At 38.3% G+C, this 26,009-nt stretch overlaps 4 protein-coding genes across 5 annotated transcripts; 3 read left to right on the forward strand and 1 right to left on the reverse strand.

Moving 5' to 3' along the window:
* Window positions 1–624: 624 nt before the first annotated feature.
* LOC144641618 (uncharacterized) lies at window positions 625–3,913 on the reverse strand. The gene is made up of 2 exons (XM_078500666.1): window positions 3,774–3,913; window positions 625–1,708 (listed from the first exon to the last, which is right to left on the reverse strand). The coding sequence occupies exons 1-2, from the start codon at window positions 3,841–3,843 to the stop codon at window positions 1,338–1,340; spliced, it is 441 nt and encodes a 146-aa protein (XP_078356792.1). The 5' UTR covers window positions 3,844–3,913; the 3' UTR covers window positions 625–1,337.
* A 3,356-nt stretch (window positions 3,914–7,269) lies between these two features.
* LOC144641625 (U-scoloptoxin(05)-Er1a-like) lies at window positions 7,270–9,179 on the forward strand. 2 transcript variants are annotated; one of them, XM_078500673.1, is made up of 3 exons: window positions 7,270–7,380; window positions 8,551–8,889; window positions 8,982–9,179. In XM_078500673.1, exons 1-2 carry the CDS (start codon window positions 7,326–7,328, stop codon window positions 8,886–8,888), a joined length of 393 nt encoding a protein of 130 aa, XP_078356799.1. In that variant the 5' UTR covers window positions 7,270–7,325; the 3' UTR covers window position 8,889; window positions 8,982–9,179. The 2 variants fall into 2 exon arrangements, with proteins under 2 accessions (XP_078356799.1, XP_078356800.1); XM_078500674.1 differs by lacking the exon at window positions 8,982–9,179 and having other exon boundaries at window positions 8,551–8,905.
* A 7,781-nt stretch (window positions 9,180–16,960) lies between these two features.
* Window positions 16,961–19,828, forward strand: LOC144641636 (uncharacterized). Its single transcript, XM_078500685.1, has 2 exons — window positions 16,961–17,137; window positions 19,221–19,828. The coding sequence occupies exons 1-2, from the start codon at window positions 17,083–17,085 to the stop codon at window positions 19,532–19,534; spliced, it is 369 nt and encodes a 122-aa protein (XP_078356811.1). The 5' UTR covers window positions 16,961–17,082; the 3' UTR covers window positions 19,535–19,828.
* Window positions 19,829–22,691: 2,863 nt separating this feature from the next.
* Window positions 22,692–24,521, forward strand: LOC144641634 (uncharacterized). Its single transcript, XM_078500682.1, has 2 exons — window positions 22,692–22,914; window positions 23,872–24,521. Exons 1-2 carry the CDS (start codon window positions 22,860–22,862, stop codon window positions 24,183–24,185), a joined length of 369 nt encoding a protein of 122 aa, XP_078356808.1. The 5' UTR covers window positions 22,692–22,859; the 3' UTR covers window positions 24,186–24,521.
* Window positions 24,522–26,009: the final 1,488 nt, after the last annotated feature.

The raw sequence follows: 26,009 nt of genomic DNA on the forward strand, positions 1-26,009 counted from the left end.
CCCTGGTTCATCTTCCTTTAAAACCACTCACATCAAGGAATTGTGCTAAAGGAAGATGAGCCAGCACATGATCTTTCTTTCGGTTTACACATGCCGGATGTTGATATACATGTATAACAAACAGAAAGAAAGAAATAGGCACCCCGCTCCTAATAAGCTCCCTCCCTTGAGCTCCCATAGAATAAGCGCCCCTGGCACATGATCGAAACATTACAGTAATTGTCAGATGACCGTGAGCCGGAGAGGTCTGTTTTGTAAGCACGAGGATGATTACAGAGAGGAATCATTTCTCAGACTGCAGGAAGTCCCGTTACCATGTAACCATAACTATCAAAATTGGAGGTAACACGAAAGGTTCCCACCGAACTAAGCTAGAATTACAAGAATTATTCAACCACAAAAATAAAATAGAAATCAAACTTCGGTTTTAAGTGACACTGTCACAGGGGTTTTAATGCTTTCGGTACAAAGTACTAAAATTGGTGAATAGGTCTTCTCGTACATAAAATGCACCTTGTACATCAAGATGGAGATATAAAGTAAATTGTTGTTGAAGGAAGAAGGGGGCTATAATAATTTTGTTTTTCCAGTCCACATGAACAAATCTTGAAAAAATCAGCCTGATTTTTGTCTGGTCCCTTTCATGGAGCTTACTTTTACAAGTACGACGCAGGTAAACGCAAAGAAGGCGTAAATTTGTACACAAGGAATAAAAAAACCCGTCCATTTCCTTGCATTTGCATCAGTGCCTACCTGTGCGTTGACTTGACGCTTGCATCGTTAACACGTATATAAGCTTATCAGTTCTTATGCTGATCTTATGCTTAGGTTAGCTTTCGGTCACACCTGTGAACCAGCCATGCTTGTGCTGGAAGCTAACAATACTGGCATTAACTGCCATTATATATAATGAAATTATGGGCTTGTTTGTCAGTCGTCTATAAACATTATATTTATAAAACTTTTTATTGTGAGCATTCAATCTTATATAGGCTTTATATCGTTGTGCAAATTTATCTGAAATAAATTCGTTCAGCGATTTTTAAACTATCTAAACTGCTGATAGCATTACGTTCGACACTGTAATTTTGTTGTACTGTGGTATTGTTATTGTGTCTCACTTATTTACAAACTACTACACGCTGATGAGTCCTTTTGTTAAAACTTCTGTTGCTTATAAGATAATAACACTGTCTTGATAGAGACAAGTTTAGTAGTGTATATACCAACCTATCTTTTTACACATTTTTACCCTCGCCAAGGGTCTGGAGTCAGTTTCTAGCTAAGCTACAATATCGAGAAGAAAGAAAAACGCTCAAACAGTCACTGTTTTCGTTTCAAGGTAAAACCTTGGCAAAAATAACATGAACAAGAAACATCGCCATCAAAAACAGAATTGAGGAGCTTAAATTGACTTGCGAGTTGCAAAGGTCCTCGCCACAACAAGAAACATCACATGTTGCTTTTATTTCGTCACCAGACTTCTGTAGGTCCTTACATGCCGGGAGTAGGCTACTGGAACATTGGGATTGAGGAAGACAACCGCGTGCAAACATGGTTTCTTTCTTGTCAGAGTTCGCAACTGTCTTTTCGTAGTTGTACTTTACGCATCTTGCATCAGTAAAGGTGCATTCTGCTTCCGTTGTGTTTTCTTGACAGTGCTCCCAAGATTGAGTGCTCTGGCAAATGTTGCAACGTAGACTGCTAGCTGGAAGAGAATCATTTCATTGTCAGGTATAAACGAAGTGCTCTGTAACGTCTTAGCTTTCAACATCTAATATCTCGTTACAGATCGAGAATAGAAAAGCATATCTTGGTAAAAAGAAAAGAAAAGCATATCTTGGTGAAAACGTGACCTCCGAGTTCAAAGAGCTTGTCTTAATAAGGCCTCGTACTTGCAAAACAAGCAAACAAACAAACAAGCAAATATGCAAACAAACATCTGAAACAAACAAGCAAACAGGCAGACAAGAAAACAAGCAAAGAGGCAAACAAGCATACAGGCAAAGAAACAAACAAACATGCAAACAAACAAACAAAAGCAAAGAAACAAGAAAACAGGCAAACAGACAAACAAGCAAGCAAGCAATTAACAAAGAGCAAAAAACAAACAGGCAAACAAGCAGAAAACAAACAAGAAAACAGGCAAACAGACAAACAAGCAAGCAAGCAAACAAACAGGCAAATATGCAAACAGACAACTGAAACAAAGAAGCAAACAGGCAGACAAGAAAACAAGCAAAGAAGCAAACAAGCATACAGGCAAATAAACAAAAAGAAAGCAAACAAACAAAAACAAACAAGCAAAGAAGCAAACAAGAAAACAGACAAACAGACAAACAAGCAAGCAAGCAAACAAACAGGCAAATATGCAAACAGACAACTGAAACAAAGAAGCAAACAGGCAGACAAGAAAACAAGCAAAGAAGCAAACAAGCATACAGGCAAATAAACAAAAAGAAAGCAAACAAACAAAAACAAACAAGCAAAGAAGCAAACAAGAAAACAGACAAACAGACAAACAAGCAAGCAAGCAAACAAACAAACAAACAAATAGGCAAATATGCAAACAGACAACTGAAACAAAGAAGCAAACAGGCAGACAAGAAAACAAGCAAACAAGCAAACAAGCATACAGGCAAATAAACAAAAAGAAAGCAAACAAACAAAAACAAACAAGCAAAGAAGCAAACAAGAAAACAGGCAAACAGACAAACAAGCAAGCAAGCAAACAAACAAACAAGCAAACAAAAAAACAAACAAAGAAGTAATAAAAAGGCAAACAGGCAAGCAAAATATAAACAGATATTTGCAATCACTAGCAAAATCTAGATATATATGCATATATATTGGTTTTGTTTTGTATCTGTTGTATACCGTACCAAAGTTAAGTAGTCTGCTTACAGGTTAGTTACGAACCTGTGACACAGACACCTGGTACCTGTGATAATAATCCCCCGGCTTAGTAACCCTTTATTGCGGCTTCAAGAAAGCACATAAAATTATCGGCAGTAGTGTTTCTTAAATTGTATTGAAAACAATACATTTGTTTAATAATGCATGGATAAGCGCCCGAAAGTTTTAAATTTTGAATCAGCGAAGTGCTTTATAAAAATAATAAAAAAATGCTTGGATTTTCAATGTTAGTTTCTAGTGAAAGAGACTGAAAAACAAAACGAAATCAAGTTGATCATGAAAAATATCAGAAGTAAAAATTGTGGAAGTAGCATATTTTCCTTGAAAATACATCATTTTCTTTAAAAGAGCCTCGAGTGTCTATGTTATTTTTCTCCAGTCTTGTGCTGAAAGCATCATATCAAACGTTGACAATATAATAACGCTTGCGACCATCGCTCTCACGGGAGAGTAATATGCGAAAGAGTAAAATTTTACAAAAAAATTTTACCACTGTGCTAAGGCAATATTTTATCTAAAAAAAATGATCAAAACTAAATGGAACACAGATTTGCGTCGAGAAAGCCCGGCAACTTTAGACAAAACCTAGTAACACGGCGCACAGTATTAACAGTAACGGTTGAACTGGTGAAAAACAAGCACTTGCAACGTGTCAGCGTCGTTTTTGTAATTCAGAGAAGAATAACTCGAATCCGTTGTGCTCTCTTTAGTCCAATTATCATCAAAGCGTTTACAAATTCTTTCACTGATATCGATTTATGATATTGTTTCCAAGGTTATTGATTTGTGTTTTCGTTCGAACGAGATTTTGCTGTCGAAAGGCAAACTGTCCTCTCATTTTACAATTCAGCACCTACCTTTAGACAGTATGAAAACAGTTAGCAACGCGAAAATCAGGCGACGATTTAAATGAGTCAGGCAAGCCATCCGTACGGGATTTCTTTTGAAGTGTGGAAATATTCGCAGTTTAGTGTTGAATAACGTCAATAACTTACTTTGCCATACACAAATTTTACAAACTTCTTTTAATCATTAATATTTCAGTAATCTTTTTCAAAGCACCTGCCGCGCGCTTTCATGATGAATGAATAGTGAGTGATAAGCCATCAAAAATAAAACATTCAATTCACATAAGTCACCTTCGCAGCCCAAACAACGCTTCCGAAGGAGACTAATTCATCCAAGATCAAAACACATTTTTTTGGCGGTTGACAACAATTCTGAAAGGGTCTGGGGTTAATCCTAGCCTTCCGATTATGGCTACCTAACGTTTTAAATACGGTGTTTTCCAGTAAAGTCATATTACAGCATTTTGGGACAGTTTTCTCGTGTTTTCTGTTGAATGGGGGTATTTTTTCTTCACAGAAATTATCTAATTTGTCATCACGCAAAGCTTCCCCTGTGAACGACTGCGTAAGCACACTCTGAATCCATTCGTTTCTGTTGAATGGGGGTATTTTTTCTTCTTCACAGAAATTATCTAATTTGTCATCACGCAAAGCTTCCCCTGTGAACGACTGCGTAAGCCCACTGTGAACCCATTCGTTTCGTATTGTTTTGACGGCCCAAACTTTGCGATGACAATCATCAAGCAGCAAGGCAAGGGGTGGTCATTTCATGTTATTTAGCCTGTCGACCCGAAGAAAAGCAGCTAGATCGCTTCAATTATTGAGTTAGGATGCTTGTTGTCATAATATTAAGTAAGTCGACGTTCTTTACATATGGGCCCTTCGTTTCGAAGCAATACCTGTTCCTTTTATGCATTGCGTGCGTCAAAATTAAAGTTATTTGTTGGCTGGGGTGTCCTACATGCAAACACACGCGGCGAAAATAAAAAAGTAAAAAAGGTCAGTCTTTTGTGGAACGCTGTCGAAAGTCTAGAAACGTCGAAAGGCCAAAATTAAGAAGGAATCGTTGTATCAAACGTTAAAATCATGTATTTTTGTTCAATGCGTGAACTGTTTGTGAGCTATCGATGCTAAACTTACCGATAAGAAGTGGCTTTTGATTGGTTAAGATATCGAATGTTGGTGCGGAACGGTTCTGGAGAGCACCGGGGTTGTTGCGATTGGCTAAACATCCAGAAAAGAATGCCGTTCGGAATCAAAGAGCCGTCCGTGAGGAGAGGTGCTGTGTGAAAGCCAAAAATGTAGACTACAGAGCTAGAGAAGGATAGAATATTTCAGTTTTATACAGTACTTGCAATAAAATTTAAAACTGCTACTGGGTACTATAAACAAATTTACTTTACAACACTGTATTATAGCGGTTTTTAATTGAGTGTCGAAAAACCAAAACAAAAGTAATTAGTCTGCCCGATCACAAAGGACACAGACAATCCAGTGAGCCAATCAAAACTCGAAGCAAATACAAGTAGCCGGCACGAAGCGCGGAAAAACTTGTGCGAGCGAGTCACGGTTTTTCGGTTTCACTTCTGATTGGTTGATAAAGTGGCACAATTTTTTGAGCCAATCACTAAGCGTAGGGAAGCAAAACCTGAGAAAACGGAAATTACTTTAGATACTCAAGTGAAAACCGCTCTAGTAGGTTGATCGGCAGACTTTACTTCCCCTGATAATCTAAATGAAATTCACGGCAAAAAATTTAGAAAAATAACTCTAATGTAACTCTAATTCTATCGTTTTATTTTTTTTCTAACGACAGGACATGCTTGTAGTTTGCATTGAATTTAGGGCCTCATTGAATTAGTTTCACATCCCAGCATGCAGGCGCTGATCCTGGGATAATGCAGTTTGTTTCTCATCTGTTAGCCTGGTGAGTGCAGGTGTATGGTCCCAGTTAAAAATGGACTTTCATAATTTCGATCTTTGAACTCGGGCGTTTTTAAAGCATAACGGTTCGTCTTTTTACCATGTAAACAGCGTTGGCCTTACTGATAGCCAATCACATCTCAGGAATTTAAAAATAGAGATAAAATCACATTTAGATCAAGTCACAAGCAATTTTTCTTGTTCGCAGCAAGCGTGAAACTAATCATTAAAGAAGCTACGTCACGGACAACACATTTTGAAAAAATTGGCAAACTTTTTCAAAATTGTTGTTTGAAATTTGTCTTAATCTTTATCAGTCGGAACCATTCTTGGTTATTTTCGCTTTTTTTGTTACTCCTTTGTTGTTTTTCTATGTTAGAAAACTATTATTTTCATATATATACATTTCGCCGATAAAAAGTTAAAAAATAAAACTTAAGGTAAAAGCTGTTAAAATTGATGCTAAACGTTTTTGATCTGTTCGATCATCATCAGAGATCGAAAACGTTTAGCATCAATTTTAACAGCTTGTACCTTAAGTTTTTTTATTATTATTTTCAGGTTTCCTTTAATTTGAAAGGAGTCAAAATATGACTTAATATACCGTGGCATTGCTCCTTTAATCTCCATGCCAAGCCTTCCCATTTTCTACTGGTCAATTATATAACGCGCGGTTTTATAAAGAGCGGAAACTCTTGCCAGTAGGTAGTTCCCGAAGACTGTAAAAGGTTCCCTTAGAAGATGCCACTGAGTTACAAAAACTTATGTCGCTTGTTATCGATGTACAAAAATGCCTTTAATCTAACGAAACTCAAAAGTAAAAGCTTACCGAGGTAGATAAACAACAACGAGATAGTAATCAGCCCAAAAGCGACATAGAGGCCCTCGGGTTGGTGAGATTTTGAGGGATTGCAAACGATTACTTTGCAAAATTTAGGCTAAATATTTTTAAAATAAAGCATCAAAGATGAGTCATACTTTAGTATCAAACATTCTCTATTTTCTTTTATAAATAAGAGAAAAACGGGTGGGAGGCGCGAAACGAAGACTGAAGTCCCTAGCCCTGGCTTATTTTTTCGTGTCTCTGAAAAGTGCCATCGGGTCTGCGACTAAATTAACGTGCAGAATACGAACACAAGGTCTGAGATTGAGATTCTAGACGCCACAAAAAAAAAAAACTAAAAAAAAAAAAAAAAGTCAAATCAAAACGGGGCCATAGGCGGCTATGGCCCCGTTTTGATCTGACTGTTTCTCTACAAAAGCGGTTAGGTCCGGACCAATTTTTTGACTGGTCCGTACCCAATTTTTCTGTCGTGTAAACGCACCTTAAGTCGCGCACAATTTTTCTCAAAATTTCAGCTAGTGGGCTAGTCAGCTTCAACTGCTAGTGAAGCACAAATTTTGCATAACTGACAAGTCTGCGATAGAGATTTTCTTTAATTTTCTGATTCCCTGCTGTTTTCCAGTTGCTAATTCGTTGTCTTAGACCCAATGGCATGAGTCTATGAAGAATTAAATCCGGCAATTTGAAGCCAGGTGAAGAACAGCACCAATATATATGCTAAAATTTACCTTTATGTGTCATATATTGATTATTAAAATTTGGTCCGGCTAAAATAACTTAAAATCAAGGGAAGCATGGAATATCTTACTCTTGGGGTTTTGGTGAGCCTTTTAAATATCATCCAAAGAGGTATGATACAAAATTTTATTCACCTGCTTTGACATATCTTACATACAATGCCAGGCATGACTCTTTTCAAACGGCCAAAAATAAAACAACAATGAGCAAAGACCTTACCAACACTACTGTTGATAAACGAAAGCACTGAAAAATCAGGCGAACTGAAGTAGCTGAAAAGTGAGACTGCAGTTTAGAAAGACATTAAAAAAAAGCTTTAAAGAAGCTGAAAGATGACTGTTTTTTTTTTTTACTAGTTTTGTGTATGATGTCAACATGTACAGGTGCGCTGGCTTTTAAAAGACTCTTTAAGATATGTTTTTTATTCACAAACAATATCTATTTTTATTCATCAGTTCTGAATGACATGGTTAAGACTGAAATTCAAAAACGTGTAACGTAAAGGAATAAGGGGAACCAGTTTTTGCAGGAGTGTCGTTATCTAATTCTCCTTAAAATTTTGATACATATTAAAGTAAAATAGTGATGAGAATTAAATTTGTCATCACCTTGGGCCACGTGCTCTCTTGAGGTACTCCTAATTCTCAAACTGTAACATGAACCTCTGACAGACACGAAATTGCTAGTAAGAAGCAAAAGCTTAGGAAGAAAGTCCAATTTTCTTTTAATGGCTTTCGCGTGCACTGCATTGCCAGAAAATACTCCGAAGTGATTGTATTAATTAACCGATGCCAGTACGCTGGGCTGTAAAGTTTCCTCAGCATTCGCATGTCGGTTTTTTTATATTAACAAACTCTTAAAACATAAACTTTGGACAGATCTTATTCACAATATCCGCTCTGATGGTTTTATGTTGTTACGTATGTAAATTAAATAGTGATTTCTGAGAGAGCGCAAAAACTTATCGATACTGTATAGTTACATGTTCACATTTATTATTTTCTTCTTATTAAATTATATTAAGTACATGAGCTTGAATACAATTGTTCTGTCTTTTTATTTTAAAGAAAAAAAGAAAATTGAGGTTATTTTTCTCTATTTTTTTACATTTTTCTTTCTCTAATTTTCTTTTTTTCTCTTTTCTATATATTTCTTTCATTCGCTTCGTTTGCTTGAAGTTTTTTCCTCTCGTACGTATACACTGTGTTCCGTATTCAAGAAAACGGTATTCCCGTATTCCTTGATCATGAATAAATGCGTGTGAATTGTTTTCTTATATAGCAAGTGGCCTGGAATGCTACCATTGCCAAAATTCCACTTCTTGGGAAAGCTGCGACGAGAACCTTAAAGAAGTCACTTGCCCAGAAAACTACAAGAGATGCTTCAAAGCCACCATAACGACTCAAAACGACTTAAAAAATATTTCAAGCTCCGTCTTTGCTAGAGGCTGCGCCGACAGATGCGATGCCACAGGGATTCTCCATTGTGACAAGCACGTCATTTGTGATGCGTATTGTTGCACCGCTGACCTATGTAATATGAGCCCGTCGATGGTGCCCAGCAAGATATTGTTAATCTTCATGGCAGCGCTTTTACCGCATACTCTTGCCTACAAATGAAGTAAAGTTATTAAATCAACTAACTGGTCAGTCAGTTTGCTATTATAATGTAAGCATTCCTCTGAGTCTCTCACATCGTGTACTCTTTTGTAGGGAATATTGTTTGCAGGGAATAATGCTATGCAGTGCAGTAGTAAAGTACAGTCGCATGCGGTGGGGTGCAGTGCAGTCAAGAGAAAATGGTGGGGAGCAGTGCTGTGCAGTGTAGGGTGAAAGGATTTCTTTCAGCGAGAACATATGAACAAACTCTGCATTTAAACGTGTAGTTGTTTAAGACTACTCTTGACTCTTTGAAACCAACTATTTCAAAAGAAAGGTTTGCTCATTACCCATGTAGGTGTAATGCGAACGAAAAACAACTCTGTAACCGGTAACCGCTGTGAAGTCACTTTTCCTGGCAAGGTTTGACCGCCAATAAACGAAAATTTCAGGAAAATCAAAGAAAAAGGTTAAATTTTTTAATTTAACAATACAAACAACTATAGAGAAACCATAAGTGCTTCAAAACCAAACACCCTTTTTTATGTCACTGTTTGTTGACAAGAACTCTAATTTCTGGGTTCAAACCTAACTGTCCTAACCAACAGGAGCTATGTCACGGTGGTTATTCTGTTTATTTATCTTCGTTAGTAACGAGCTCTAAACTACAAATTGGCAGAGCTATGATTCTTTTATTGTCAAAATAATGGACACATAACAGAGGTGGTGGAGCGTTTTGGAACGTCGGGGGTGGGGGAAGGGGGATGCTTAGACTCTCCCAAAAATACTCTGCCGGTCTTCATATTCGGAGCAACATTTTCACGTTCTAGTAACCTTTTTGTATATTGAATAGTTTCTAAGCCGAAGATTTCCGAAGAGTTTTCAAATGTTGTTTGAAAGCCATACGAACGGTTCCGATCAATTTTGGAACTTTTCCGAAGATAAACGAAGTTTCCCGAAGAATTCCAAGAAAGTTTGAAGATGTTTGAACTTTTGATCGTTCACCCGTCAGCAGACAAGATGTCATCGGTTTCTTCACGATTGTTATCCGTTAAAAGGAAACCCTTTAACAAGTTTTGGCCTTAATGTTTTAATGACAGTTCAGATACAAATGAGGCACGATTTACGTTTTAAATTTCTGTGTAAGCCCTGCTGTAAGCCGGCTTACAGGCTTACACGATTAATTTATCACCTGTGCCAAGATTACGTGATGGAAAAAAGTAAATTGGTAGCTTTCTTACCTGAGGATAGGTTAAGGATCCGTCTGTTGCCATGGCAACCAATTTCTTCATGCTAATTTTCCCCAAAAAATCCTTAATTTGAAATTTTATTCTAACCCACATGAAATGACAGGGTTACAGGCTTACATGCTTACAGAGTTAGTTACAGAGTTACAGGCTTACAGAGTTACAGGGTTGGGTTACAGGCTTACAGAGTTATAGGCTTACAAAGTTACAGGCTTACAGAGTTACAGAGTTACAGGCTTACAGAGTTATAGGCTTACAAAGTTAAAGAGTTAAAGGGTTACAGAGTTACAGGCTTACAGAGTTACAGAGTTACAGGCTTACAGGCTTACAGAGTTACAGACTTACAGCTACAGGCTTACAGAGTTACAGGCTTTCAGGCTCTCAGAGTTACAAGCTTTCAGGCTTACAGGCGTACATGCTTACAGGGTTACAGGGTTACATAGTTACAGGCTTACAGGGTTACAAGCTTACAGGGTTAACAAACGGGTGCTTAGTGTAGTTAAAACAAATTTCTAAAACTTAACTGGACAGTGTTGAATCTAACGAAAGAACTCATATGCAAGGTGACCCTACTCGGAGGAATGACAAAACGACACGGAATATTCTAAACACGGAATAGTGAAACAGTAAAAAAAGCAAATAAACAAAACAAAGTGCTTTGTAAGGTATTTACGCACTCTTTGGATGCAGCCCTGGGTGTGCTTTCTGAAATCATGCTCACTTCTGAATGTAATGTTTCTGTTTCAGGAAAATGATTTAATTAACGCTAAATGGATTTCGCAGATGGAAATTAAATCACAAAATGCATTCTGCCTTTAAAAGCAAAGAAATTGCAATATTTAAAGTTCCACTGCAATGACAAAACTTCCCATCGTCTTTCTTTATACTGCCGTGTCCTCTGCCGTACTTTCCTGAGTGTGGGAAAGTGAGCCTTCGACATTTTGTCTAGATTTTGGCACAAAAAGGGCGCGAAAAAAGACTAGAAATGAAAACTGCTTTAGCCAATGCTCGAATTTTCAGTTTTCTACTATTTTTGACACATGACATACATAAACAAATATGTGAATACAAATAAAAATATTTTTCAGCTTTTATTTCTTAATTGAATGCGATTTTTTCCATTAAATTGACATACCATGTTAAAATAATCCAACAATATGCTAAGTCGATTACCCAGATTACTTGCAATATGCATATAGCGCAATGATTCTACTGCATCGTCTGCAGATTTGTTCGTAGAGGTTATCTTCTTTAACCAAACTTCAGTGTTATTCTTCCAATTTATTTTACTTAGTTTTTCTTTATGTCGACGCCTCGATTTAACCAAAAAGTTTTTTTTATATCAATATATGTGTTTAGGGTATTTTGCATTTCGCGGTTTTTGATACAAGCACCAAACTCTGTAGGAATATAAACAATTACATACTGGCCAGTTCCTGATATGGTGCCAAGTTCCATTTTCATATATCAGCTAGTTAGCAGAAAATGAAATTTTCAGACAAGTGACTCCCGCGAAGTACGTTTTCTCGCGATTGCTCTTTCGAAAAGCAATGCACGTTTATTACATGTACAAATAAAATATGTTTAAATAAGGACTGAAGTTGTTTTTCCCCCCTTTTTACAGAGCTTTATTGTATGAATGTCGGCCCTAATTTGCAAATAGTCTGCTCAGTGATTTGTGAGTTTTTTGAAATGTGTAGTATTTTTGATATACGATGGTAGTGTCTGCACCAGAGGATTGAGATGAAACTACGAATTAGAATTTTCAGTAGGATTTTTGCTGAAACGATAGGTCTTCCAGGATGCCCTTGTTTATGTAGTTTAGGTAATATATAGAAGCGGCCAGGTCTGGGATTGACGGGAGAAAGATATAAATGTCGCACATCGAGCATACAGGCAAAAATAAAGTTACCAAAAAGACCTCTTAGCATGGCAACAGTTTTAGTACAGATAACAAAAACCTGCCAAAAATATAGCACTCAAGCTGACCCCGCGAGAGAAAAATGGATTGAAGTTTCTTTATTCAGTTAAAACGGACGTCTTGCGCCAGTTCAAAACAAAATGGCGCGCTTTAATACATTTTTCGAGGTTTGACTTTAATTTTCTCGAGAATGCTTTAGAATTTAATTGCGGGGTCACTAAGACAAATGAATTTCGATGAGATCTTTTAAATAGTATACAAAATGTTGCCGCGCAATGAGTAGATTTTTGGTACTTAATTTTCGCACATATTGCTCGAATTTCAGCGGAATCCGTCTTAATAAGTTTTTATCTATAGGTTTATCTTTAGTAGTCCTTCAAGATATTTTTGACTCTCTTATATTTTTTTATTTCTCCCTAGCTCCGACGCATCCATTTACCTTACATGTCTCCTCGCTTTACACAGACATCCCTACTAATGAAGGTATCAATGCCTGTAGAAAAGCCTTAGAAGCAAGATCTCAAAAAGATATACGCACTGAAGCTATCTGTGACCGGATACGCATTATTCTGAATATGAACAACTTCGAGTTTAAAAACGAACATTTCATGCAGCTGCAGGATACAGCGATGGGAACAAGAATGGCCCCAGCATTTGCCAACTTATTCATGGGCGATTTTGAAACAAAGGCACTTGATTCGTACCCGGACAAACCTTTTATTTGGTAGAGGTATATTGACGATATTTTTATGATCTGGACATTAGGAGCAGACAAGCTTGATAATTTCATAAAACATCTTTCCACACTATAAAATTCACCAGTGAACGCTCGACCACCTCCATTCCGTTTCTCGACGTCAACATTCACCTCAACAATGGAAAAATAGAAACCGACCTATACTCTAAACCTACAGATAAGCATTAGTAGTTATTGAACATGCAGCTCAAGTCATCCATATCATACAAAACGATCAATCCTTTACAGTCTTGCTCTACGTCTACCCCGAATCTGTTCCACTGAAAACTTTTTTGAACATCGCGTTAAAGAACTTCAGCAATCAGAGACTACAAACAACGCTTACAGAGCACGCCTGGTATCACGGGAAGAGTCTTTGCAGGAACACACTCGCGAAAGACGATCTGATAGTGTTGCTTTAGTAATCCAGCACTTCGTAACATTCAGAAAATACTTCACAACAAACAACCTCTTCTTAACTCCTCTTCCAACTGTAAAGAAATCTTCAAAGAAACACCCGTGGTATGTTACCGGCGCTCTCCCAACCTTCGAGATTTACTCGTCCGAGCGAAACACCAATGCAGTCAGCTGCCACCCGGCATCTTCCGCTTTAACTCAAATCATGGATGCCTCACTTGCCCCACATCGAAGATAGCAAAACTACATATACCTTCAGCAGTACTAACGAAGTCAAACAGATTAAACATCACATAACACTGAGCACAGGCAGGCCAGCAATAATCCAAGGCACAAGAAAGCAGCCACTGCAGTCCCTACTCATTTCAACATGCCAGGTCACTGCACATCAGACATGTCTATAGTTCCTCTTGAATTGCTACCCACTAAAAGTACTTCTCGTCGCAAAGCAAGAGAAGCATACTCATAGACTAGGCAAAACTCTTAAATACGCTCTGAAAGTGATCTTTATTCTTTTAATCGTTATATGAAAGTTAGCTTTAGTTTATTATTACTTTTATTTCATTTTTATTTTATATTATTATTATTATGATTATTTCCTTACGTAATGTTTGCTTAAAGTCCTTAGCGCCGAGACCAAACCATGGTCCTGGGGCACTAAAGGGAAGCCAGTTTTTAGCTTGACAACACCCTCCTCAAAATATGCGCTGTACCCAGCAAGGTTATCTTCTGTAGTTCACTGATGCTTATTTGGCCGGGGATTCTTCTTCTTCTTCTTCTTCTTCTTCTTCTTCTTTTATTATTATTATTTTTTTTTTTTTTTTTTTTTTTTTTTTTTTTTTTTTTTTTTTTTTTTCCCCCTTTTTTTTTTTCGTGTATTTTCTTTATACGTATAATACTCTGTAAGCCTGTAAGCCTGTAAGCCTGTAACTCTGTAAGCCTGTAAGCCTGAGCCTGTAAGCCTGTAAGCCTGTAACTCTGTAAGCCTGTAAGCCTGTAAGCCTGTAACTCTGTAAGCCTGTAACTCTGTAAGCCTGTAAGCCTGTAACTCTATAAGCCTGTAAGCCTGTAACTCTGTAAGCCTGTAAGCCTGTAAGCCTGTAAGCCTGTAAGCCTGTAACTCTGTAAGCCTGTAAGCCTGTAACTCTGTAAGCCTGTAAGCCTGTAACTCTGTAAGCCTGTAAGCCTGTAAGCCTGTAACTGTAACCTTGTAAGCCTGTAAGCCTGTAACTCTGTAAGCCTGTAAGCCTGTAACTCTGTAAGCCTGTAAGCCTGTAAGCCTGTAAGCCTGTAAGCCTGTAAGCCTGTAAGCCTGTAAGCCTGTTACTCTGTAAGCCTGTAACTCTGTAAGCCTGTAACCCTGTAAGCCTGTAAGCCTGTTACTCTGTAAGCCTGTAAGCCTGTAACTCTGTAAGCCTGTAACTCTGTAAGCCTGTAAGCCTGTAAGCCTGTAAGCCTGTAAGCCTGTAACTCTGTAAGCCCGTAAGCCTGTAAGCCTGTAACTCTGTAAGCCTGTAAGCCTGTAACCTGTAACCTTGTAACCTGTAACCTGTAACCTTGTAAGCCTGTAAGGCTGTAACTCTGTAAGCCTGTAACCCTGTTAGCCTGTTAGCCTGTAAGCCTGTAAGCCTGTAAGCCTGTAACTCTGTAAGCCTGTAAGCCTGTAACTCTGTAAGCGTGTAAGCCTGGCCTGTAAGCCTGTAACCTGTAAGCCTGTAACTTGTAACTCTGTAAGCCTGTATGTAACTCTGTAAACCTGTAAGCCTGTAATCAGTCCATGTGGGTTAGAATAAGATTTCGAACTAAGGATTTTTGGGGGAAATTGGGGAAAGATAAATTGGTTGCCATGGCAACAGACGAATCCATAACCTAACCTCAGACAAGAAAGCTACCAATTTACTTATTTCCATCTCGTAATCTTGGCACAGGTGATAAATTAATCGTGTAAGCCTGTAAGCCGGCTTACAGCAGGGCTTACACAAAAATTCAAAACGTAAATCGTGCCTGGTATATTCAGATAGTCCTACTTCATGGTGCTTCTTGGGTAGCTATTTCGTCGTGGGAGGGCAGAAAATGTAGGCTCTGAAATCGCCAATGTCAAAGATATTAATATAAGTTTGTAAAAAATAATCTTTACAGTTTGTGGACCCTACCTTTTTTGGAGAGACGAGGTTAGCTGTGTTCGCGATATTTTAGGCACCAAAACGTAGGGGGGGGGGGGGGGGGGGGGCGGCTGTAGCACACCCAAATTTTCGTTTGGGGGAATACAGCCCCTGCTCCGCCGCCTATGCATAACAAAACAAAGAAGAAGAGATGGAAGCTGTAACGTAGCTCTCTGGAAAACGGCATAAAAAAGTCGGGCCGTTTTGCAAGTTTACTCAAATGGAATCCGTTAAAAGCTTCTCCAATTTTGTCCATCCAAACTCCTTCTCCGCTTTTTTTTATTCTTTTGAGTTCTTCTACAGTTTTAAGCCGTCATTGTGATTTGTCAGTTATCAAGGTTCTCTGACCAATTGCCAGTACAAACAACTATGGACAACTATACTGCGTGACCAAAGCCCTTTTAAGTATTCGATCTGAATATTCGTAATCATTTGGATGGACCAACTTGAAGTACCCCTTTAATGAGATTTATTAATGAGTAAGCCATTACATGAGTTATTAATGAACTATAAAAAGACGTATTTGCGTCTTTTGTGAACATAAGCGGAAATAGATCATCGATCAGAGTTAATTTCTGTAATGCAGTCTTTTCGATTCTGTGTCAACACTAGCGAATGTTGTTTTCTAACGATGGGGGCGTTTATCTGGATTGGAAACAGGAAAACAAGTTAAAGGCTTATTTTAACGGAATACGACCTCGCTGTTCCTTGCGTCCGTACCGTTGCTACTCTTCACAATTTTTTTAATTAATTGTTTTTTGAAAACTTTTTATTTTTACCACTTCTGTTTGAACTGGCCATGCAATTGAAATACAAGAACTGCGAGAGGCGGAGTTGTTTTAAAGTTCCATGTTCCCTCTTCGACAATTGTCAACTCGTTCTCTTGTAATTCTTACATTTTTATGATTAACGAACTAAAACAGAAGTTATAAGAAAGCTGTCAAAAAGTTGTCAAAAATCGATCAAACACTTTGTCAACTAGTAACGGTACAGAGCGCAGCAATGTAAAGGGCTTTATCCGCAGGGAATAGAGGAAAATTATTTTTTATAATGGGGAAGCAGAGAACACATGCTTTATAGGAACGTCACCCTAAGTGTGTTTCACTTTGAGGAAAAGAGGAATTATTGCGTGATTATTTTCTATCACTGGCGGCGGATCAAACCTTCGGATCGAATGCGGAAATCAAATGATTCATTACTCTATTTTTAGACTGCATTCTTGCGACCGTGAGTAAGCATGTATTGCGCCTTGATCTCAACTGCATGAGATTGCAGTTTTTTCCTTTTCACTGCGACAAGTTACACTAAAGTTCGAGAGAACTGATAACGTTTATGTATGTATGTAAGTTATGTTAGACATTTTGTTGAGTATGGTTTTGGAATAATTTGGTGTGATGTAGTTTCTATTATGAGCTAATGATATATGCAAGACGGAACAAACTACAGCCAGTGGGCAAGTCTACCCCGTGAGAGCAGAGGGCAGATCGGATATTGGTGGCGTGCATCACATGCCTTTACGTTGACCAATCATATTTACAGTTTTTCTGACAAGTATTGTTAAACTACTTCAGAAGATCAATTTTGACATATTTTTAGGCGTGCCATATTTTAGCTAGTATAACGTCCAGTTGACATCTTCTACTCGCGTCGTTTCTTCTAAGCCAGCACAACCGTACCTACACTGTACCAGAGGCACTACCGACTCCAAAGAAACCGGAAAAAGCAAAGAAACATGTTCAATTTTCAGAGTTTGGTGATTGTTATGTTCCTAATTTTCTTGCCAATGGGTAAGTGACAACTTATTATAACTTTAATTCGCATTACTTTGAGAAATGTTTAATTTTTGCATGCAGATTTCACTCGCTCAGTGGTCTTGTATCATCACTGGGCTTCGACCTCGTGGTTTGCACAGTGAATATGCTTTCGTACTACTTATACTTTCACAGGTGTTCTTTGCTCTGATTAGCGGCTAAACTTTAAACAGACTTAAAATGTTTCAGTGCTTTATATGTAGCTATCTAAATTGTTATATCGCATGCAGACTGAACAAACTTGAAATTAGTGTCAGTATTTAGATTTTCTTGTTGACTGCAGGCTGCATGCCTCAGTTCCTGTCCTCGTGCTATGGCCATGAAACAAAATCAATATTAGATTAAACATTTGAGATTACAGTTTAAAATCAACAGAGGTTTTCATTAGATCGACATCAAATATTAAGCCAGGTCGAGGAAACAGGAACAGTTCGCAGGAAACATTTTAAAACATTTACGCAATCTACTACAAAACGAGACCAGAAACAAATCTTAATATTATCACTTTGTTTTAAAAGAGCCCAAAACAGTTTGAAGTCTAATTTAATTGTACAAATAGCAGTTAAAAATTTGATTCAGCGTAGTCTGTAGTGATTCCCCATGCACAAAAAGTAACTGAAATTAAAAAATGCCAGTGCGCAAAAGTTAAGTTCTGCTGTTATCATTTGTTGCTGTTATTTGACTCTGCAAATGTCTATTAGACTATTATAACTCTAAATATTTTTTCAGAAGCGTCAGTTATTTTACAGTAGCGTAAGAGCTCGTGAATTTAGTTCTCATTTTCCGAGTCACATTTTGCGAAACCATGAATTTTTTTCCGGTTTCGGTGAAGTTCATACGTGCAGATTAAAATAACAGCTCAAAGTCATCACAGGGTGCCATTAGGCCGACGTCAAATGCGTCCAATTTTAAGCCAGGTCGAGGAAACAGTGCTTTCGAAATATTTTGAAAACTTAGTTTCTTACGGGCGAAAGCATTTTACTACAAAACTAGTCCGTAAATAAACTCTGTTCACTTTGATTTAAACCAGCAGAAAACAGTTTGAAGTCCAACTGCACAAATAGTTGTATAACATTTCATTCTTATTACTCAGTCGTATTTTCCTCACAACTAAATTATTGATGTCAGCGCAAAATTCAAGTTCTGCTGTTATCATTTACTACTGCTCTTATTTGAGTCTAAGAATGTCTAGTAGTTCCCTAACTCTGAGTATTTTTCCAAAGGCGTCAGTTATTTTTTTTCCTGTAGCGTAAGAGCTTGTGAAATTAGTTCTTGTTTTACGAGTCACATTTAACGAGGCCGTGGAATTTTCCGGTTTCGGTGACGTTGCGCGTGCAGGGCTTGAATTTGTCGTGAAGTTCATACGTGTAGATTAATACAATTTATAATCATCACAGGTTGTCATTAGGCCGAGCCGAAAACAGTTTGAAGTCCAACTGCACAAATACCATTCTTACTTTGTCGAGATTCCCGCACAAGTAAATTAAGGGATGTCAGGGTAAAACTTCAAGTTCCGTTGTTATCATTTTTTTGCTCCTGTTATTTAAGACTGCTACTTGAGTTACGTATCCGATTCCTAAGAAGACATAATAATAATGATAATGTATTTATATAGCGCATTAACTCTAAATGTTTTCCAATGGTGTAGCGTAAGAGCTTGTGAATTTAGTTGCCGTTTTATGAGTCACATTTAACGAGGCCAAGAATTTTTTCCGGTTTCGGTAACATGAAGGACGTGAATTTCTCGTGATGTTCATACGTGCAGGAATTTTTTTCCTGTTAGCTAAGAGAATCGCACCCGTGATTTTCTCCTGTTGTTCTCCTTTTTTTAAGAAATAATGCTAATTTGTCCCTTCGCTTTTATTTCAACCTGTTTTATAGCATATCTTTACTCAGGATCTCCACTTAAAAATAATAATTGATAACTCCTCGTTCAGAGGAAAAAAATGAGACGAGGAAGTGTTTGTATTTGCTGTGATGCGACGCGATGCGATCCTATGCGAAACTGGCAACACAAATTTTAATTGTAATTTTTCCTGTTGCTTTTTTATAAATGCAGTGACTTCCCGTGAATGTTACCAATGCCTGAGTGCGCTCTCTTGGAAAGACTGTGATAATAACAGGATAAAGGTGCGATGCCTAGGTTCGAATCAATGCGTCAAAGCCACCGTACAAGACTCAGCTGATGCTGGTTATGCAAAAGGCTGTGCGAAAACCTGCTCAGCATCCGACCTTCCAGCCTGCAGTAAGCCTGGTGTCAAGTGCAATGTGGACTGCTGTTCCTCGGATTACTGCAATGGGGCACCCAGTCGTATGGTCAGCGGTCTTCTCCTGATGGTTGCCACTGGCGTCATCTTCTTCTTGGGTTTTTAGATCGATTTTGAGTAATTCCGGACTTCCGTGCATGTAATGTAGCTCAGTAGGTAGTTTATATTAGTTTAGTGGAATACCGAATTTTTTTGTAAGCGCTAACTAAATTATTAATTTGGAGTTTGTAAAGACTGTAAATGCCCGTTTTAGATTTAAAGGGCGTCAGCCCTTTGTAAGAGCATTTAAAAAAAATGTTTTTTAAGCTCGTGGATCTGTATAGCTTGACTAATGAAAGCTAAGACTGGAACATACGATGCGTAATGTAAAAATAAAAACTGTTTTGTTGATTCTTACTTATACTGTCTAACTAACCTTGCTTGCTTGTTATAGCACCAATATATATGATTTGTCACCCCATCTCAGACCAATCAGACCCTTGTTTCTGTGTTGCAGTACAGTAAAAACCCGCGAGCAAGAACTCTAACATTTAAGAACCTGTTAGGCTAAACTTTGCAAATTAGATACCATTTTTATAAGAACCTATTTAGCCTCAAATTTGTAAACAGGTTCTTATTTTCTAAAATTGATTAAAAATGTTTATTTTTGGGAAATAAGTTTGGACAAAGCATAACTGTGCATGTATATCATGTCATATTTTAAATGATTAGTGCTTCATTTTTACATAAGCACTTATGTGGTATGCAAATTTTATACAAGAAATAGGCCGAATGCCACTAAAATCTCTTAAACAATATTGAAATTGTTAATAACCCTTTATGTATAAGAACCTGTTTAGGCTAACCTGAAAAATAATAGGTTCTTACTCGCGGGTTTTTACTCTATACATGAGCAGTCATGCATAAAATCTTCTCTGTCGGTCATTTCCATTTTTATTTCAAAAATTCTTTCCTGTCAAAATCAAAAGAATTTTTTTCTACAGTCTCGCTACAAATCAAAGCCTATTTTAGACCAAATTGAGGTAAAACTGGAAGAACAAAAAACCTTATCCTTTTGAGGCGACATTACCGTACATGAGTGTGTCTATAAGGTAGTCCCTCAGGGAGGGTTCTTATTCACCATTCCCCTTTTGTGAACCACTTTGGTTGAGGACATTGAATTGTATTGGGAGTCGTTTATAATATAAACAATATAAACATCCAAAAGTAACCATTCTCTTGCAGTCGATCATGTTTAATTTCAAATAAAATGCGTGTTTATTTTTTTCCGTGAGTGCAGTAACCCAAGGCGAAGCAATATCTGTAATAATTTATTACGTTATTTTTCATGTACAGGCGGCACGCATTGTTGTATAATATTGATCATCAACGCATCGTTGATCAAAGCTTCAGAGGAAATAGTTGAAATTCTAGCCGGGTTACTAGCATTTTTAACTTACTCATTTCGTGTGTGTGTTCTTTTTTTACAAAGAATGTTTTTGAAGAAAACTTCAACCTAAATTTACAATCTACCAGCATTTCGGTTACCTATATTTGTAACCTCTGTCACGGTCTTGAGTTAGTAAGTTGCCACGCTCTGTTTATTTAGTCTTGTATATTTATAGACATGTTTGTGAACATCATGAAAGATCTGTAAAACGGGACTTCTGTGATTCTGATATTCCATCATCTTTCGGCTTTTTAATGCAAGACTAATTAAAAACCCAACCTGCCTGACCCATTAGGCTATATAGCTATAATTTGCGCCTGAGCGCAGGGACCGCGGAGAGGGAGGGGCTAGGGGAAGCTTCAGCCCTCCACTTTTTTACAGTAACATGAAAAACAATGTAATGAATTGCCGATTCCCTCTATGGCGCGCGCCTGCAGGGAATAAATCGCATATTCCCTCGTTGCCTAAAAATAACCCTTACTTGTATTCATCGTTGCTAATTCTCGCGCGACCTCGCGCATGGTTTGATGAATACAACTACCATGATTCCGTGCAGGCACGCGCTATAGAGGGAATCGGACATTAAAAAACAAACGAAAATTTCTGAAATATTTTGGTTGTGGATGCCATATTATTGATTTAGTTTGTAAAGGACGAAAGTAACAGCAGTTACTATTACCAAAAAATAAAAAAAATAAACTTGATAAAAAACAAGTAATTGCGGACGATTGTCTAAAAGGTTTTCAGATATAATCGAAAAGATATTAGGCCACTACAGTACAATGCCCTTTATTAAAATTGGCTTTTTAAGGGTGAATGGACTTCTCATGAAAAAGGCCTGTTTCATCATTGATCAGTTTCGATCTGAACAAATAAGTTAATTATAAGACAATACGTTTTGCTTTCGAGCTCATGCTTAAATTAATTCATTTTGTAACAATGAAAGTGAAATTGTCTTTTCTGTTTTCATTCCTCTGATAACATCTCAGTTTCCGGTACTTCAACATGGTAAGAAAGGTTTATGTCTTGATGTAAGGTTTAAAGAGTCATGAGTGAGCATAATAATGAACGTTTTGTGTAGCAACGTCTCTTTATCACAACGGTTTTTCGTTTAAAGCAACATTTTTTAAATCCAAGTTTCCTGAGGGAGCATGCCCCCGTGACGTCACACTGGCAGTGATGTTTTAACCAACAGTTTTCTTAGAGACACCCCTCCCCGTCGGGTCCGGGATTAAGCTTATTTAGAAGGCCGATATCCTGCATTTTAGCTGGAAAAGGGAGCGAGACTCGGGATTGAAATTATAAACGGGACACGTGAATTGGCGAGTTTACGAGGCGGTATTCGGGAAAAAAAAGTCCGGTGACAAAAAAATAATGTACATGCATAGAATCGGGATCGGGATCGGGATCGGGATAACCGATGAAAACCTTCGGGGTTACGGGATTGAAGGAAAATTTTAGCTGGGATAGCGGGATCCAATAACCCTATTGGCGACCCTCAACACGCTGTTAAATTTCGACTTCGCCGATGTATTTTATTGATCTTAGAAATGATCATCTTGAAACAAGCGCAAACTCCTACTCGAACGAACGCATATTGAAAAAAGTTAAATCCCCTGTCCAAATTCTTTAGTCCACGCATATTCACAATTTACGGTCAGGCGACCGTTCCCGGGCAGGGGATCATTTGCGCTACAATCTGGGGATCATTTGCGGTCCCGGGATCGTTTGCAGGCCGGGATCATTTGCGGGCCTGTACAGATCTCTGCGTGAAACGTTACTTACAGTAGAAACCGTGACTTTGACCTATCATATTTACAGTTTTCTGACAAGAATTGTTAAAATACTTCAAACGATTAATTCTGACATATTTCAAGGCGCGCCACAGTGGTTAAGTTGACCTCCTCTATTCGCGTCGTTTCGTACCAGCCAGCACAACTACCGTAACCACACTGAACAAGAAGGCTACCAAGTCCAAGGAAAGCAGAAAAAGCGAAGAAACATGTTCAATTTTCAGAGTTTGATGATTGTTATGTTCCTCATTTTCTTGCCAGTGGGTAAGTGACAACTTTTTATTACTTAATCTGCATTCATTTAGAAATGTTTAATCAGTCCGCGTGCAGCTGATTTACTCGCTCGGCAGGCTTGCATCTTCATGATCACTATGCTTTGGACCTCGTTGCGGCTTGCACAGGAAATGTGCTTTTGTCCTTCTTTTGCTTTCACAATTGTTCTTTACCGATTTCCTAAACTTTAAACGAACTTAAAATGTGTCAGTACTTTATATGTCTTTCCTGCAGGCCCTCGTGGCTATGGCTACGACTGGACTCAATATTACAAATAAATTAAAGCTTGTTCAATTTGGCGTCTAACTGCAAAAATAGCAGTAGAACATTTTGTTATACATTCTGTCGTGGTTCCCGCACAAGCAAAGGTATCATATCGCAAAGCTCAAGTTCTGGTTTAGTTTTTGTTGCTGTCATTTTGAGACTGCCAATATCTATATCAGTTCACTATCGATCCCTAAGAAGGCTAACTCTTAATGTGTTCTTCAATAGCGTCAGTATTTTTTTCTGATAAAATCAGAGCTCGTAAATTTCGTTCCCGTTTGACGATTCATACGACGCCCGGAATTTCTTTCGGAATTTCTAGTGAAGTTCATACGTGCAGCGGTTTTTACCTGTTACCTAGGGAAATCGCGCTCGTTATTCTCTTCTGTTGTTTTCCAATTTTAGAACCTGTTTTATAGCATATCTTTAATCAGGATCTCCACCCAAAAATAATAATCGATAATTTGTTCAGCAGGGTTATTTAACACCTCGGCTTCTCTTTCTCTTTCGTTCTTCTCACATCTATCTAATCCCCGATACAGTTGGGAGGGAAGAATGAGACCCTGGGAATGAGAAAGTGTTTCTACTCGCTGTAATGCGACGCAATGCGATGCGAAACTGTTGTGTTAACAACTGGCAGCCACAAATTTATAATTTATTCCTGTTGCTTTTATCTAAATGCAGCAATTTCCCGTGAATGTTACCAATGCCTGAGTTCGCTCTCTTGGAAAGACTGTGATGATAACAGGATAAAGGTCCAATGTCTGGCTTCGAATCAGTGCATCAAAGTCAGCGGTCACAGCTCAGTTGAAGATGCTTATGGAAAAGGCTGCGCGGCAACCTGCTCAGCATCCAACATTCCAGTCTGCAGGAAGGCTGGCGTCAAGTGCGAAGTGGACTGCTGTTCCTCAGATTACTGCAATGGCGCACCCGGTCGTATGGTCAGCGGTCTTCTCCTGATGGTTGCCACTGGCGTCGTCTTCTTGTTCGGTTATTAGATTGATTATGAGTGATCGTAGACTCCTATCCATGAAATGTTGGTAAATAGGCAATTAGGAAGAACAACAAATGTTCTGTTTTATCATTTTGGAGTTGTAAAGAACGTAAGTTAAGCTAACCGTCGCTTTAGATTTTTATAACCATGTTAGCGCAAATTTTTAAAGGCGTTATTTAGCGTAGAGCTGTATAGTATGACTAATGAAAGCTTTAACTAAAAAATATGATACGTATTGTCAAAATATAAAAAAGGTATGACTGTATGTACTTTAGCTTTCACTCTTACTAACTTTGCTTGCTTGTTAAAAGAAAAACAAACCTTGGATTTCATTATTGGATTGGTTGCTGTTTTGTAATACACAGGAATGGTCATGCATTAGACTGCTTGGTCGGCGTTCAAAGGGGAAGGAGAAAGGGAGAAGTTCGAGCGCGAGAAGAGAGCGCGAAGCTCAATGGGAGAAGGGGGAGGGAGAAACAAATGCGCTGTCCAAATCAAACAATTGATGTGTCTCCTCAAAGTATAGAGTTTTGAAGTAGATCTTCAACTGAAAATTATTACCAGCATTACAGTTACCTATACGCTCTGTTTGTTTAGTCTTGTATATTTATAGACATGTATGTCTGTCCTGATTTAAGAAAAGAAGGCCCCCAGAACTGCCAGCAGGGGCCACTCACTATATTATTTTTCACCCTATCTCTGACTAACCTGACTGGTTGCTTGGTTGCAATACGCAGGAGCAGTCATGCATTGAATAATTTTGGCCCGGGCTACCTGCCCACGGGGACTTTGACGCTGCCTACCCCCCCCCCCCCTCAAATTTCTCGGACCGCAATGGCTTGGAGGCCGACTGCGTCGTCCCTTCAAACACGGATCCCGGAGTCCACGTTTTGTCAAATCCAGACAGATGTGGACATCATGAAATATCTATAAAAACGGGACTACTGCATTTGATTCTGATTTTCCATGATCTTTCGGCTTTTTGAAGCAAGAATGTGAATAGAGATTTAAAGATTTAATGAAAACCCCAGGCTATAGCTGTGCCTTGCGCGTGAGCGACGGAATGCTACGCGTCACTCTCTTCTCCTCTTTTTCGAACGGGCGACGAATAGACTGGGAAATGAGGAGAGGTTAAAAGTAAGCGCGCGGAGCCTGAAAAGAGAGAAACGAAAGCGCGCGGGGACCCTGGTCCCCCGTGCTCCCCCCCTTTTTTTATTTTTCGTGTTTTTTTTTTCGCATTTTTTTCCCTCCACTGAAGAACTATCCGAGGAAGAGAACTACGCGTCCGGAAACGTTTGTTTGGAGTTGATTCACACGCAGGAAGGTAATAATAAAAGTTTTATTGCTGACAGCACTTATCGTTCCTGCATTAATATAATGCTTTTTCCTTCTGTGGGTCTACTACATTTTTTGCTTGGAATGACGTTCTGTTGCGGTTAGTACTATTCACTGACTTTCTGATATGCATTCAAATAAAATGCATGTGTAGGTAGCCCTAGGAGGGTAGGGTAGAGTATGGTTTTAGAGTTTTCCTTCTTGATCAGGCTATCAATTTCACTACTTATAATTTCAAACCGGAGAGGTATCATTTTGGACATGGCCAGATGTCTTTAACAGGATATGCATATACGTTAATTTTTTTACTAATCCGGCCACAGTGTAAGATTATTTGTTGGCAATGATTTAGACATTGAGAGGGGGAGGTACAGAATAGGGAGGACGGAGAAATGGCCCAAAAAATTATGGAGGAGGGAGACATTTTGGCTAAAAAATAGGGAGGAGGGAGAAATTTTAGCTCAAAAAGTAGGGAGGAGGGCGATTTACCCTC

The sequence above is a fragment of the Oculina patagonica genome, chromosome 2 (genome assembly GCF_052425735.1).
Source record: "Oculina patagonica isolate OP01 chromosome 2, crgOcupat, whole genome shotgun sequence".
Taxonomy (NCBI): Eukaryota; Metazoa; Cnidaria; class Anthozoa; order Scleractinia; family Oculinidae; genus Oculina; species Oculina patagonica.